The sequence below is a fragment of the Montipora foliosa genome, chromosome 5 (assembly GCF_036669935.1).
Source record: "Montipora foliosa isolate CH-2021 chromosome 5, ASM3666993v2, whole genome shotgun sequence".
NCBI classification, from domain to species: Eukaryota; Metazoa; Cnidaria; class Anthozoa; order Scleractinia; family Acroporidae; genus Montipora; species Montipora foliosa.
The window spans coordinates 37,576,249-37,591,225 of record NC_090873.1 but is presented as its reverse complement, the minus strand read 5'-3'; the positions used below and the strand labels follow the sequence as shown (position 1 = coordinate 37,591,225).

Below are 14,977 nucleotides of genomic sequence, written 5' to 3'. Positions count from 1 at the left end.
CCAGTGTGGCCAGAGCGAGCGATCAAGAATTTCTCGAGATTAGCAAAGTTTCTGCCACAGCAATTCATGTAAGAAATCTAGAAATACCTCGACCAGGAAAATCGCTACTGTAACGATACTTGCGAAACGTCCAGCGTATTTCTCCGCCGATATTCCGAGCGATTTCCTGTACATTTTGTGCTGTGATTGAGACTTTTCCCCTCGAGCAAAACCTTGCCAAACGATATGGCGATCAAGTGATTTCCGTGTAAGAAGACACGAAACGACTTCACGGCCTGCTGACCTCTGATTGGGCAGAAAAGCACAAAGAATTTCTGGCACCAATCAGAATTGAGAATCACGCCTACTGTTTGGAACTGGTCTGGTAAGAGCGTGTCCCCAGGGGCTCTTCTCTCCCTACTATGCTTTTCTTCGTCGCCATTTTCTTTTGCCCGTTTAGACTTCTCCTTGCCTCCGCGATCTGCCCCTGGGTCTCCGAGGATGGTGACAATCATGTCCCAAGTGAAACAATTTTGTATTCAAAGGGACTACTTACAACAACAAAAAAAGACAAAGTGGTGTTGCTCAGTTTAACATGAAACTTACAGACAAAATAGTTTATAACCTCAAGGTTCACTAGTCCAAATAAATAGTTGGTACATAACGAGAGTGAGATGTTTTAAAACAAAATGCCGACTTGAACGAAAACTGAAACGTGACTTAACAAATCGTTTCAGTTAATTTAAAGGATATCGCAAAAACAATGCCGTAGAGTCTAAATTAACAGTGCAGCGTACTGTATAATTCATTCGTTTAGAAATTGGAAGAAGTTCAGCTTCCTGTTTACATAAAAAGCAAATTAACGATAAACAAGCGGCCTACCTCACAATCGAAACGAACGGTCGCAGTCGACTTGCAAAGGTTCTTTGTAATGCGCCAGTAACATTTGGTGTTGTTCTAAGGTCAACTGTTCCAGGCTCCAGTTGAATTTACAGAGTCGCACAACTTTCGCGCGAAATTTCACGCTGGTACACTTATGGGTTGCATATGAGATCGTTGTGCAAAAATGGTCAAGATGTTGGTGGCGCTGATTCGAGATTTCCGGAGACCTGAAAACAAAGTTTCCATCGTCGTTCGCGCCTCTTTTATTTCTCAAAAGAGGTAATACACCATAATTGCATCAACAGGTTACCTCTTGATAACAGTCAAATAAATCTGTTCAATACGGTGGATCGATGACATCTATAACTTTTACACCGAAACTACACGTACAAAACTCATTAATACATAATATTCACTAAATAAGTTAAGCAGGCAAACCTCGATTCACTTACCATTACGAGTTACGTGCAGTGAATGAGTTGCAAATTGAGAGAAATGGCCCTGCTTTGTAAAAACTGGAAGCAACAAGAGTGCCTACGACTCAGCTTGTCAGAGTCCCAACCTCCGAACTGCATCTGTGTTACATTTCAGCGAAAGTATTGATCGTGTTTCGACCGCCATCGACTGTCTCTCCGCCGTAAAATTATAACATTTTGTGCAAGTTTCTCACAAGCGTAAATCGCGCTGCATTGTGGGATTTTTGTCCATGCATTACCCAGGACCCTAACGGATTTCGTTTTAAACGTAAAACGAGTAACAGTGGCAAGCAGCAATTCACTGCTAGAAAAAAAGATATATTTTGCTTCCGCTCCTAGTTCTGACAAATACGAAATATATCTGATACTAGTAATAATGCCAGCCTTTTGTTTAATTCTATATCAGCTATTACCCTGCTTGATAGAGGTTTCCTAAACTGGCCTCTCTGGCAAGAAGGAAGGAAAGCCTCAGCACTGATCTCCTCGAAATCGTCCAGAACTTTGAACGAATAATTAACCAAAAAACCGATGTAAAAGCTGTTATTACCACATTGAATTTTAACGCTTGCCCAATGGCGGCTGAGTGGAAGTGACGTTGCATTGATATGACATCGCGCATGCGTGACAGACCATCTAGGAGGTCTGTGCAGAGTTTCCTTTCCTTGTCACTAGAGAGGATAATAAAAGGCAGCTGCCAAGCTAGGTAATTATTTCTTTTGGCACAGACTACAATAATGACGGGGCAATGATAGTCTGAAAGCATCACGAATCACGAAAGGAATCTTTAGTGTAAAAGGTGCCATTTCAAAATGAGTGCATGTGATTATTGTTTTTGTTGAAACAGCTGATGTGCACCTGTAATTAAGCTATTGCCGCAAATAGTAACAATAAACAAGTCTATCTGTTGATCTAAAAAGTTCGGCTTAATAGTGCTGCGGAGATAATACCAGTGGAGGTTGGGAAAAAACCAGAAGAGAAAGTACCTTAAGTGTTTAATACATTAGGGAGCTTACCTAAGGGGGACGATGACGCCAATAAGAATCATCTTAAAAATATTATTTATCGTTATTGTAATTACTTCCTTATAACCCCAAGTCGTTCGGAATGGAAAGCGTGTATCAACATTGCAGGAATAAAATTGGCATGAACGGTGTGGTTGTTTGGGGAGAAAATTGAAAAATGTTCGGTTATGCTCTCATGTCCTCCTCACAACCTGAAATTTGGTCAATTCACGACGTTGTCAGGACGAGAACGGCAAAGAAATGTACCAACACGAAAAACGCACGTGCAGGGCGTTCAGTGCTTTTGTGTTACCTCATTAGTCTGAGGTGTTGTTTTGTGGCGTTTTCGTAGTCGTCGTCGTCGTCGTCGTCGTCGTCGTCGTCGTCGTCGTCGTCGTCGTCCTTGCGTAATCTCCCTTTTAGGGAGCTCGCAGAGGGCCTTCGTTTCTTGAAACAATAATACACATGTACCCGCTAAGACGTCAAAAATTGAAATAAGTTGATACTGTAGGTTTCTTGTAACTACTAGATTAACCCATATACTTAACTTATTTTTTGTGAGACTCTTAATTTTAATATCTGCGAGGGGAAACAAACTGACGAATATAAATTGATTTAAACTAAGGCATTTATTCGGCACTCACTCCAAATATGGGTAATGTTGTTGCCAAGAAGGACTATGAACAAGAAGTTAAAGTTGCTCTGTCTAACGAAAGTATGCTGTTGCGAATGTTCTGGAAATGCCCAGTCGCCGGTTTTACGGACTAAGATTTCTGGAATTTGAAAAGAAAAAACCATAAAATGACTGAGGCAAAATAGATTCCTGTATTAATAATTTATTATTCGTTCCATTATCGGTCACCAGAGCCTTGTGAAATTGTAAATTAGGGAAGGTGAAACGTCTTGAGTGCATCTGTGTTTGCAAGGAGATTGTAAGTATTAGCATCCCAATATACTTCAAACCAGAAATTAAACAATTTTAGTCCTGAGATAACATCTTAAGCGTTTCAGATTCTTTGATGGAATCAACGTGTAGTCCCTTCCGAGTATTCTAATGTCCTTTTAAGTATACATATGAATACGTTCACGAATTTTTAACTGGATGAAGAAAAATAATCCATAATGATTTACAGATCTCATAAGATGTCTCTAAAAAAATAAATTCTCGGGCGTGCGTGATCTAGAATATGCACAAACTATTAGCTTAAATTCCTGTGTAAATAGACTGACTAGAATTTCTTGAGTGCCTCTGAGTTTGTAAGGAGGCAGTAAATATTAGATTAAATTTTAGTCGCGAGATAACCTATCAGATTCTATAATGGAATCAACATGTTGTTCCTTCGGAGTATTCTAATATCATTTTATGTATGCATGTGAATACGTTCACGAATTTTGAACTGAATGAAGACAAATAATCTATAATGATTTTAAGAATCTGAAGATGTCTTTGGAAAATAAATTCTCGTGCGTGCGTGATTTAGAATGTGCACAAACTATTAGCTGGATATTATCTTCCTGTGTAAATAGACCGGTTAGAATTTCCACCATCTATTTAAGGAATTAACATAATCTGTTCTAAATGTATTGACACAATCGATTGTTAACTCAAAATTGCAATTTGGGTAACTATTCAAGAGAGTTCTTATCCTGTCTCTAAGGACTAGTGCTTTGTGTATCACAATTTGATGTCTTCTCTGATTGGTCGTGCAGCCATGGGATACGATCGAGTTGCAAAGTGATGATAATAATTGAGAGAAAGTTGTTTGTGCGTACCGTAATTCACTTTAACCGATCTTTACGATCCATTTTACAAGCATTATTGAAGAAAGACTTACTGATATCTCATTCTCGGTTTATGAGAAAAAAAAAACTCTTCCACTCGTGCCCGCTGGAACTTGCATCACCAAATTGAGTGATGAGCTGAATTGACAAAAAAAAAATCAATAATGAATTACCTGGAAACAAAATATCGTTTTAGTTATTATTGAGTCACTTTCAAATGCGGCAATAAAAACTTACGGGTTATGTTACCCATAGAAAATATATATAGAGATACCAACGAGCCGAAACCATCAATGCACAGCTGGTATATCAGAACTGCTAGTGATTAGAAAAAGATCTAGTTTATAGGTCTGCATTTTTAATCTCTTTTTAGTTGTCTGGAAAACTTTTTACAGCTGTTATCGCAAAAGAAATGAGAGCGCCGTCAGTGCTCTTGATTTGTGTTGCCTTTTGTCAGATTGTCGATAAAACCAAGTCTCAACAATGTCCTGCATTTGGATCTGAGGAGTCCATCTTGGGATGGATGTTGCAAGGACACATCTATCAAACAATGATGGCAAATATTGGCCTTCATTGCCTTTCGGTCTGCCTCAAGGATGATCGATGCCAAAGCTTCAACTTTGTGATGTCTCTCCATATGTGCGAATTCAGTGATCGCACCAAGGAAGCCAGACCTGAGGATTTTATTCCTGATGCAGACAGATATTACTTCAGAAAATACATAAACAGAGGTAAGTGGACTTTAACAACCTAGGTTTGTTGCATGGAAAAGACTGCTCAAAAAAAGATAAAGGAATAATACTAGTTTCTCAATTTCAGTCCCACTAGGCTCCATCTCTGACCTAGCAGCCGAGTCCTGCAAGGAAATTAAGATGAGTGAAGGAAGATCACCCAACGGCAAATACTGGATGTCTTCAATAAAGCCAGGGATTCCAGTTCTTGCATTTTGCGATATGAAAACTGAAGGTGAGATCTGAAAACCTCGCACTTCTGTAATTAATCTTCTTCTCCATGTTCTTCTTCATCTGCATTGGCTATATCCTAACGTCAGGATTTATGTAAATCATCATCGTCATCTCCATCTCGAACCCCATCTTCATTTTCACCTACATCCACATCTTAAAGCTCATTCAATTACATCTTTATAGCCCTTATATTTTTATCTGGCTCTAATTCCATTTTCATCTGCAGCTCCATCTGACCCATCTTTTTAACTTCCTTTTTCTTCTCTTAACCTCATCCGTGTTTCCTTTTTTTTCCTGCAATCCTTTCACTGTCTCGTTCTCCACCACTTTATCTTCTTCCACGTTTTCCTGGTTCCCTCGAAGCAAACCTACTCTGTCTTTTCGGTTGCCTTATCCTGTTGGACTTAAAGCAAAATAATGGGGCGGGTTTGGAGATGGATTACATGCTAATCGCGGTTAAAATTGTTCCTTTATGTTGTAGATGTTAATGAATGCACTGCTTCTTCACCTGTGTGTCATGTAAATGCTACATGCAACAATAGTCTTGGTTCCTACAGGTGCACTTGCAAACCCGGATATGCTGGAGACGGAAAAACTTGCAAAGGTAATTTAAAGTCCACCAGAGACAGTTTAAACAGGCATTTTCTAAAATAAGAAGGTACTAACTTTGCACGCAAATCTAGAGTAAGGGCTACATTCAACGATTTTGAATATTATGTCTTTATAAATTAAACACATTGAAACCCGGGTCAGAAATGCGTTTTTTAAGGCTTGGACAACTCATTAGCTAGCTGGGGTTAGATGCAATTAAAACTTATTAAAAGTTATCTCACGGGTGACGGATGATAATTCAGACAGCAATTTAAGTAATAGATAAAATGTTCGCGTCCGACCTTGTTGTGTAGTGGTCATCGATCGTGACTCCCACCTCTGTGACAAAATTTAAACTCTGGCCTCGGGACGTATGCAGGCTGAGTTTCAGTCGATCTCAACCTCACTCCTCAGGTTTCTCTCTGGGTACTCCGTTTGCCTCCCTTCTCAAAGTCAACTCCCAGTCAATCACATCTCGCTGGGTTTGCGGTTCTCTGAGATTACACATGGATTGTATGGCGGAGGCCTAGGGCGCCTTCACATGCATTTGGTCCTATCCCGTTGAACCGGTCGATCCTGAAAAGCCCTTGTAGGGAGCGGTCAACTAAGCGCACATAAACTTCTACATTTACATTTACGAATGTGAGAATGATATATACATATGAAATGAAACATTGGTAGAACCTACTGGGAACTCGGAAAAATCCGAGCCCCAGATGGGATTCGAACCCACGACAGTTCATGATCGAGTCGGAAGCTTTAAGCACTGAGCTACTGGAGACTCTATGAGGAGCACTGGTGAAATGTGAGTCTGACTCGAACTGCATCACGCAGCTACAGAGTCAAACAACTACTGACAGCATACCTCATAATTTGCATCGCGCATATCACCTTAGAGCATATCTGAGATGCAGCCAACCAACCACCCAAGTGAGCGAATGTGAGAATGATTTACACATTTGAAATAAAATGTTGATAGAACCCACTGGGAACTCGGAAAAATCCGAGCCCTAGATGGGATTCGAACCCACGACCCTCCGTGATCTAGTCGGATCCTCTAAGCTCCCACCCTGGTCAGAGTTTTTCTCTGTCCTTGTCTGGGCCCATTTCCATCAGTAGGGCTAACGCTCACATGGTTCATATGGGACTGAAATCTAGCACTTCACATTACACTCTATTCAGTTAACTCTGTTTAAAATATAAGTGCTACACGGCCAACGTTTGCATAAACGTAACCTTTCCTTGTACTTGTACATGTTCATTGCCGTGACTTTAACATCTTCACTTCCCACGGCCTGCTCCCGTCTGACCTTGTAGCTCAGTCGGTAGAGCGGTGGAGATCTAACCCGAAGGTCGTGGGTTCAATTCCCACCCTGGTCAGAGTTTTTCTCTGTCCTTGTCTGGGCCCATTTCCATCAGTAGGGCCAACGCTCACATGGTTCATATGGGACTGAAATCTAGTGCTACACGGCCAACGTTTGCATAAACGTAACCTTTCCTTGTACTTATACCATTATATCTTTGAGCGTTTATTCCTTTATGTGAATCTCCATAAAAACGAAATATTTCTATGTAACTCCAGAATACAGTCACTCGAACGCGCCCTAAACACGCGCGTTATTTCATCGGCTCAGGGCACATCTTGAGGTAGCTATTTGAGAGGGTTTTTAAAGTAACACTTAAAAAAAAACCTGATAGGTAGAAAGTCTAGAGCATATGGAACACTGCCTTATATAGCTTATGGAAAATCACTCAACTTAAAACCTTGTCGACTCAAAACGTTTCTCGAAAATTCTGCACATTCTATTTCTCTCAAACCTGAGATTGTCATCATGGTGGAGGTTTAACTGTCAAGCCTAAACATGAGACCCGTAACCTGGGAGTGGTGTTTGACTCTTGTCTTTACTTCAAGCAGCACATTAACAACATCTGCAAAGCTTCTTTTACGGCACTAAGTAACATCAGGAAGATTAGGAATTATCTCGATCAATGTCAAGTTGAAAAGGTAGTTAACGCTTTTGTTACCACACGTTTAGATCAGTGTAGCGGCTTGCTTTATGGTCTACCTGAAATTGAAGTTAAAAAACTACAACGTGTTTTGAATGCTGCCACCGAAGTGGTTGCAAGACTTTAAAAAGAAGACCGCATCAGCGACATCCTGAAGAGCCTACATTGGCTATACCTGTACGTGCCCGCATCCAGTTTAAAATTCTATTACTCATTTACAAGTAAAACTGTCTGATCTCGTCTGAGACCATACCACCTCTCGCAGCTTACGTTCCGCAGGAAAATGATTATGAGCAGTCCCTGCTACGAACTCGAAAACCTACGGAGATATAGCATTTTCGCCAGGTCTGAATTATGGAACGCTTTGCCACTAGATCTTAAAACAGCAAACTCTGTAGATATTTTAAAATCCAATCTTAAATAAAAAGTCATAAAACTTAGATCGATCCTTGTTTCCTGAAAGGCGGAGTTGTGTCTCTGTTTTTTCTTTCAAGAAATGTTTGGCCTTTTTGAACAAATCATCCTCTAAATAACTTTTTTTTTGTGAGTCCTTTGTCCTTAGGTGGCCTTTCAATTCCTCTACCTCTTTGTAGAAATCGATTTCATTTACGCAAATGTGACTCTGCCATATGTGGCTCTAGTGTCGTATTGCACATTTGTGTATAAATCAAACTTTTGACCAAGAGTGGCCTAAAGTGAATAATAACATATTCATTTATAATTACTCTGAATTTGCATCAATTGCTTGCGTGGTCAAGTGGATTAAGGAGTAGGCAGCAGATTTAGAGGTAGGGAGTTCAAGATAAAGTTCTGGTGAGAATACAGAAAACTCTTGAGAAAGAGGAAATGTCTGTGTGTACAGGGGGTGGGCATAAGGGGGGGATTGATGTGTGAAAGAAGGGTGGGGTAGGTTTGAGGTACTGGAGAGGATCAGGGAGGGATAGCTGAGTAGAAGAGAGGAAAATATGTCTAGTTCTGTTTTAGATCCCCTAAAAAAACCAAGCCCCTGTTTTTTAAACTTCACCCTCCAAAAAAGAAAGACAGTTGATAAAAATAAAGCCAGTTTAAAAAATTTAAACTGGTTTGAAAAATATGAACCGGTTTAAAAACAATTCAAACCAAGAACAAAGTTAAACCACAACATATATAGCTTTATTTCATATTTCATGTAAAAAGCATAGACACGTTCTGTATTATGCGTTTTTAAGAATTAAATTAGTATTTTTATTTTTATTATTCTTCCTTTTCTGCTTCGTTCCTTCCACTCCATACTCTTACTCCATCTTCTTTTCTTCTACATCATCTTTTCACCTCAAACTTTAGATTCACAGTGAGAGGTCAGCAGAGGATAACGATTTGAGTGAAACTTTTGCTCCTTTTTGTTCTAGATATTAATGAATGCAATACTTCCTCCCCCGTCTGTCACATAAACGCGTCATGCTACAATACTCTTGGCTCTTACCACTGTACTTGCAAGCCAGGATACACTGGTAGTGGGAAATCATGCTCAGGTAACTTGCACCTTTTAATTTTAGTCAGGAAATAAGGAGTATGGGATTGCAATCAAATTGTGGGTGTGTCACTTTTTTTTAATACAACAGAGAAAAAATAAGAAACATTATTACTGTTATTATCATTATCATTATTATTATTATTATTATTATTATTATTAGTAGTAGTAGTAGTAGTAGTAGTAGTAATAGTAGTAGTAGTATTGTTATTGTTATTGTTATTGTTATTGTTATTTTTATTGTTACCGAGCTCATCTCTTCAAAGAAGCAGGAGGACTATGCAACCACAATCGTATGGATTCGAACGAAAGTGTCCTTCGCCATCCTGCGGACTGCCCTAGTTTGTTTGAGGGGAACAAGGTCACAGAGAAGAAAGACAAATATACAGGAGAATGACTTAGAGATAGAGAAGGGACTTGCTGGACTGACATAATAATTTATTAACGAATGTTTTATGCTTTCGCCTGACTGATTTTTCTCTTTGATACATAACCATTTTTATGTACAATACGTTTTTAGACCATTATGTTTTAGATCATCATTTTAACTTGTTATTATTACTATTATGAGTAAGTTTTTTTTTTTGATTAGCTTTTTCTTTAGTAATGCTTAATTGTCTTTTTCCAATTTATAAATTATTCACATATCGTAAACAGTTTTCTATCGTTAACATATAATTTAGTTTTTAAAATTTGTAAGTAATGTCGGTATATAGTTTAAAATTGTAAATATTTATTATTATTATTATTATTATTATTATTATTCAATGTATTTAATTGCTGTCTCTCCACAGCACCCACTGTAACAGTTTCACATTCTTCTCTGACTAACTTATTAATATTGATTCTTGACCCAAACGAGCCAAGCTGGTGGGATAATAAGGTCAAACAATAAATTAACATACACTGATAACATGGATTGTTCCTGGAGGTCCACCTCGAACGCGAAGCTGAAATTGAATTTCTCCCGATTTACAAGTACAGCCGAGAAGTTGAACTTTACATGGCATAATAACCTGTGAACGGCTTCTTCACCAACTGATCACTTCACTAAAATTGTCCTTTAGGTTTCTCAAATATAACAACAAATGGTGCCAAAGGAAGATTTGGCATAATTCAGCAATTCACTGTTCCAAGAAATGGTCGTTACATGATCAAAGCTTGCGGCGCTCGAGGAGGAACCCACTCGTATAACTACGGGGACAGCCCAGGAATTTACTACGGAGGCAAAGGAGCCTTGAAAGAGGGAACGTTTACGCTGAATAAAGGGACAGTGCTGAATATTGTGGTGGGACAGAGAGGAGGAGATTCTGTGGAGGTGAAAGGAGGGCAATCAACTAACATGACTGCAGCTGAACTAGGGTTGTCTGTGGAGGACAACGCTGGTACAGGGGGAGGGGGAGGGAGTTTTGTTTATACAATAAGTAATGTGCTTTTGCTGGCTGCTGGAGGGGGAGGGGGTGCATCTGGTGGATATAACGGGTCGGATGGTCAGTTGGGTAATAATGGCTCTAGCAGCGTAGGGAAAGAATCGTCTAATAGCAGAATGGGGGGAACTAGGGGACAGCCCGGTCAGTGTAACAGTGCAGGTGCCAGTCATCATGGGGGAGTAGGCGCAGGTTGGTTAGCGCAGGGGTGTGCCAGGGCATCTAATAGTCATGGTGAGAGGGGTGGGTCACGTGCTCAAGATTGGGTAGGAGGACGAGCAGGTGCAATGAATAGTGGTTACAATGGTGGACCAATCCCTGGGGCAGTTGGGGGGTTTGGTGGTGGGGGAGGGGGCTCTGAAGATAACGGTGCATCAGGCGGTGGAGGTGGTTACTCTGGTGGAGGAAGCGGCACTCACCCAAAGCAAGCCGGAGGGGGTGGAGGTTCATATTGCCGTGGCTGGAATTGTTCGGGTGCATCTGGTGGCAACCTGAATGATGATGGCCTGGTGCAAATATTCGAGTTGTCTTAGCAAGAGGCAAAATGGGTATAACACTTCGTAAAAAGTTTCAAGACCTTTGCATTTAGATGGAACATTTAAAATTTGCAGTTAGTGGAAAATTTAGACTTAATATAATGGGATACCTTCTTTCATATTATTGTAATCATTTTGTTTGCGAATAATGAACGATGGCTAGGAAAATGGAAATTCTGTGTTAGAGGATACGGCGAAAAAGCTTCATGGAGTAATACTTTTTAACCTAATAATTTATTCAACTACGTATTGCTTTAAAGGGGACAAGCCGAAGGAGGAGGAGGAGGATCGTATTGCGGTGGTTGGAATTGTTCGGGTGTCTCTGGTGGCCACCTGAACGATGATGGCCTGGTGCAAATATTCGAGTTGTCTCACTTTAAGAGTCAACATGGGTGTAGCAGTTTGTACTACTTTTAAAGAACTTTGCATTCAACGGAATTTTTAAGCTCTGCAGTTATGAAAAAATTTAGGGACTATAAGATGATAACTCGTCTCATATTGCTGTTATTATTTTATTCAAGGATAATTAACTGTGGTGAGGTAAATAGTTCGTTTGAGTCACCTACTTGATTAGCTCATTGAACGGGCAGTGTCACGCAAATTTAAAACAATAAAAGGCGTCCTTACGCCGAAAATTAATGCTGTAGTTTTGTTTCCAATGACCACTGAAGTGCACTGAAGCTATTTTTTGTTGTTTGCAGCCAAGGATGGAGAGCATGTATAGGGATTGAAACTTGAAAAAACTGTCCACTAGCCAGTCTTTTCAAATTTGGAGACAGTGTCTTCAGGAACATCACACCAAAAATTAAATACGAATAGCTCTTTGAACCATAAATACATTTCATATCTTGTCAGTGGGTTGTCAGAAATGTTGTACGTGTGAGCTTAAGTATTAAGGTAGACATTTACCCAGTTTTGACCTAAAAACAGCAAATTTGGCATGACAGTGCCCCTTCAAACTACTTGGGTGTCTCGAACCTCACAGGGTATATTGAGGGTCTCAATGGGGTTAACACCTTTACCCGAGAAGCGTTATCAGAAGTTAATCCTTAGGCGTGAAAATGACAAAAAAGTAACCTTTAGCCGGGAAAAAAATTAAAAGCATTATCTTGATTTTTTTAAAATTTTATTTTGAAAAGTGTCGTCACGCAACGCTCCTCCCCACAAGGGAGGCAGAATCGTTACGTGACGACACTGAAACGGCCGCGGGGAAGACTATTAGTTGGAGGTCTCGACAAAAATGTAAGTCACATTCTGATGACCAATGACTTATTCTATTCAATATGTGTACTAAGACCCTACTAACTAAAACAGAGAACCCCAAAAAGCAAAAACGGAAAAGTTTCATTTTCAAGGAGGGACGTTTCTTTCTTTTCCATGTAAGTTAACCGTGACAGAAAAAAAACCATTAGCCGTGAAAAGGCTTTTTTTTTTTGCCGTCAGCCGTGAAAGCTATTCCCCCACATAGACCCTCTATTTTGTACTTTATGTATTTTTCTTTTCTTTTCTTTTTTTTTTTTCTGTGTAATTGGTCGTATAATTTGTTCTGTTATTTTCCCGACTGTCTATCGTATTTGTGAGAGTTTCAGTAAAAATTGATTTGACTTGACTTGCGGAAGTCAAGTTTTCCAAAATGCGTAAGGCAGCGAGGCATATAAGCTTATTATTAAAGAAGGAAAACTTTAACCTTACCTGAAAGCTAACCGTTGTAAATAAGTGTTTTGTCTCTCGCTCTATTTCTCTCAGCTTTAAGTTGATTTTCTCTTCTTCTCCTTCCTCGGCTTCTCTCGAGGATTGGCTTGGCTTAAATTTCTCAAATTTCATCGCCTCCTCTCCCGTACTTCTTCCTGCTATTTATCTTGTTGCTCGTCCTTGATATGACTTCCTGCCAGAAAAACTAGGGTTGCCAAATGCAACGCCGATTTTCCGCCATGGAAAATTGCCCGAACACTCCCGTTCCCATGGCTGTCCTGCCTCCCCACCTCCACCCCGACAGTCTGTACGGGCGGACAATATTACGACCAGTGCCCAGTTTGACCTCTTCTGAGTGGGGTTTTACCGAGCGAGTCATTTTGGAAAAAAACATTTCGCGGTGGGTGTCCTGTGGTATAAATGTGAAAACTTTAATTTTTCCCCTTAATTTCTTCCTCAAGTGATCTCCTTACTTCACCAAAACGTAGCCCTATTAGTTTTCATGAAATACGAAATTCGACTATTAATAAATCAAAGGTCGTGCCCGATCTTCACTCGGTTACCCGAGATGACGGCCTCCACATGTCACTACGTACAAGCACGTTAAGTACACAAGCAAAATCACAAACTTACTCAGAAAGTTGACCAGACGTCTGAAATTTACCTCCACGTATTAATTCTTTTTGTCTCGTTAGTCACGTGAATGTGCTGAAATGTCATTTCAGTGGAATCTTATCTGGAATCATGTCTTACCTATCAGCAAACCAAAGTGAGCCTTTGCGATGTCCTCTCAATACCCGTACATTCCACTCCGATGTTAAAGTATTGTACCTTCTGGACAATCTGGCAGAGTTTAAGGTATTCTTTTACTTTTCCCAGAACTGGCCAGCCAGACCTGTCAGTTTGCAAGGAAAATGCAACTATTCGTCGGAACATTTGCATGATAATCCCTCGCATCCTTCTCGAAGAGTATAACCATCCTCAAAGCTAAGTGTGGTAAATTGAAAGCGTTGTAAAGTAAGCCCTTCCAGATTTCCAGTCTTGCCGGTCAGTTCTGTCAAATTGAAAGCACTTTAAGTCTCTCAATAGACTGCCTGAGCAGCTAAAGTTCGACACTGGAAACTACTTCGGTTGACGATTTTGTAAGTCAATGGTCATCAAGCTAAATGGAATTATTCATGCCACTCGAAATTTAGCCTATCCAAACTAAAGAAGGCCCAACAAAGAAGTAGCGGGTTTTCTGAGAAAGACTTGCCCTGTACCAGACCATTCATCAAACACAAAGCTAGTATCACTGATTAGTGCATTTGCTGTGATGAGGGAGATAGTGCTGCGGTGCTTTACAGGTTTACCAGATCAGGAGTGGATAGAGATATTCCTCTTATGGCCATCGAATTACATGAACTTCAGCTGCTAGCAAAAATCTCAAGGCGAGCCTTAATTGCTATTGAGGCGAAGTATACTATGAATGATTAACGACATTAAGAAACAGTCACAGGTCCTTAACAAAAAAAATTATAGTACAGAGGAATTGGAAGCAGACAAGTAAACAACAAAAAAAAGAAGACGAAGCCTTTGGGTTTGTAAAACATGTTTCGACGGAAACTTCCGCCATCCTCAGTAAAATACAAAGCGCTGTAAGCTGAATTTATAATAAATAGAAAATGCTAATGAAAAATCGTATGCATCCGGTCCGGCATACGGTCCGGCATTTTTCCACGCGTGTGAAGGAGCATTTAACCAGTGATAGAGCCTCTCACATTTTCAAACGTCTGCAGAATTCTGAACATTGTCATGCCTCGTATTCAGCAGATTGTTTTAGGGTTTTATATCACGCCTCCACCAGTTTTCAACTCAAGATAAAAGAGGCTATTCATATTCAGAGAGAACAACCCTCTTTGAATCAACAGTTACACCATGTCATTAAAAATTGAAGCGCAGCCAGGATTAGGCATATTAAAATACAATAAAAAACGTTCTCTGGCTAAAAAATTTTCAAAAAGAATATAAGCTTTCGGCTGTCGATCTACAGCCTTCCACGGATAAAACGTTGAATGTGAATTAGTGAAATATATACAGAAAAGGCGAGATAAAAATGATAAAAAGAACAGAGTAAAGGTATGAAAAAT

The 14,977-nt window shown here is 39.8% G+C and overlaps 1 protein-coding gene across 1 annotated transcript; it reads left to right on the top strand.

Annotated features, from left to right (window-relative positions):
• The first annotated feature begins 4,434 nt into the window (after positions 1–4,434).
• On the top strand, positions 4,435–13,236 carry LOC138004105 (uncharacterized transmembrane protein DDB_G0289901-like). The gene is made up of 5 exons (XM_068850519.1): positions 4,435–4,851; positions 4,940–5,086; positions 5,567–5,689; positions 9,072–9,194; positions 10,261–13,236. Exons 1-5 carry the CDS (start codon positions 4,533–4,535, stop codon positions 11,151–11,153), a joined length of 1,605 nt encoding a protein of 534 aa, XP_068706620.1. The 5' UTR covers positions 4,435–4,532; the 3' UTR covers positions 11,154–13,236.
• Positions 13,237–14,977: the final 1,741 nt, after the last annotated feature.

Bases quoted from the DNA above. Each gene is read 5' to 3' on its own strand.
- LOC138004105 (XM_068850519.1), top strand. From the start codon at position 4,533: ATGAGAGCGCCGTCAGTGCTCTTGATTTGTGTTGCCTTTTGTCAGATT. The intron at 4,852-4,939 runs GTAAGTGGACTT...TCTCAATTTCAG, and splicing joins CAGAAAATACATAAACAGAG to TCCCACTAGGCTCCATCTCT. The intron at 5,087-5,566 runs GTGAGATCTGAA...TTTATGTTGTAG, and splicing joins TTGCGATATGAAAACTGAAG to ATGTTAATGAATGCACTGCT.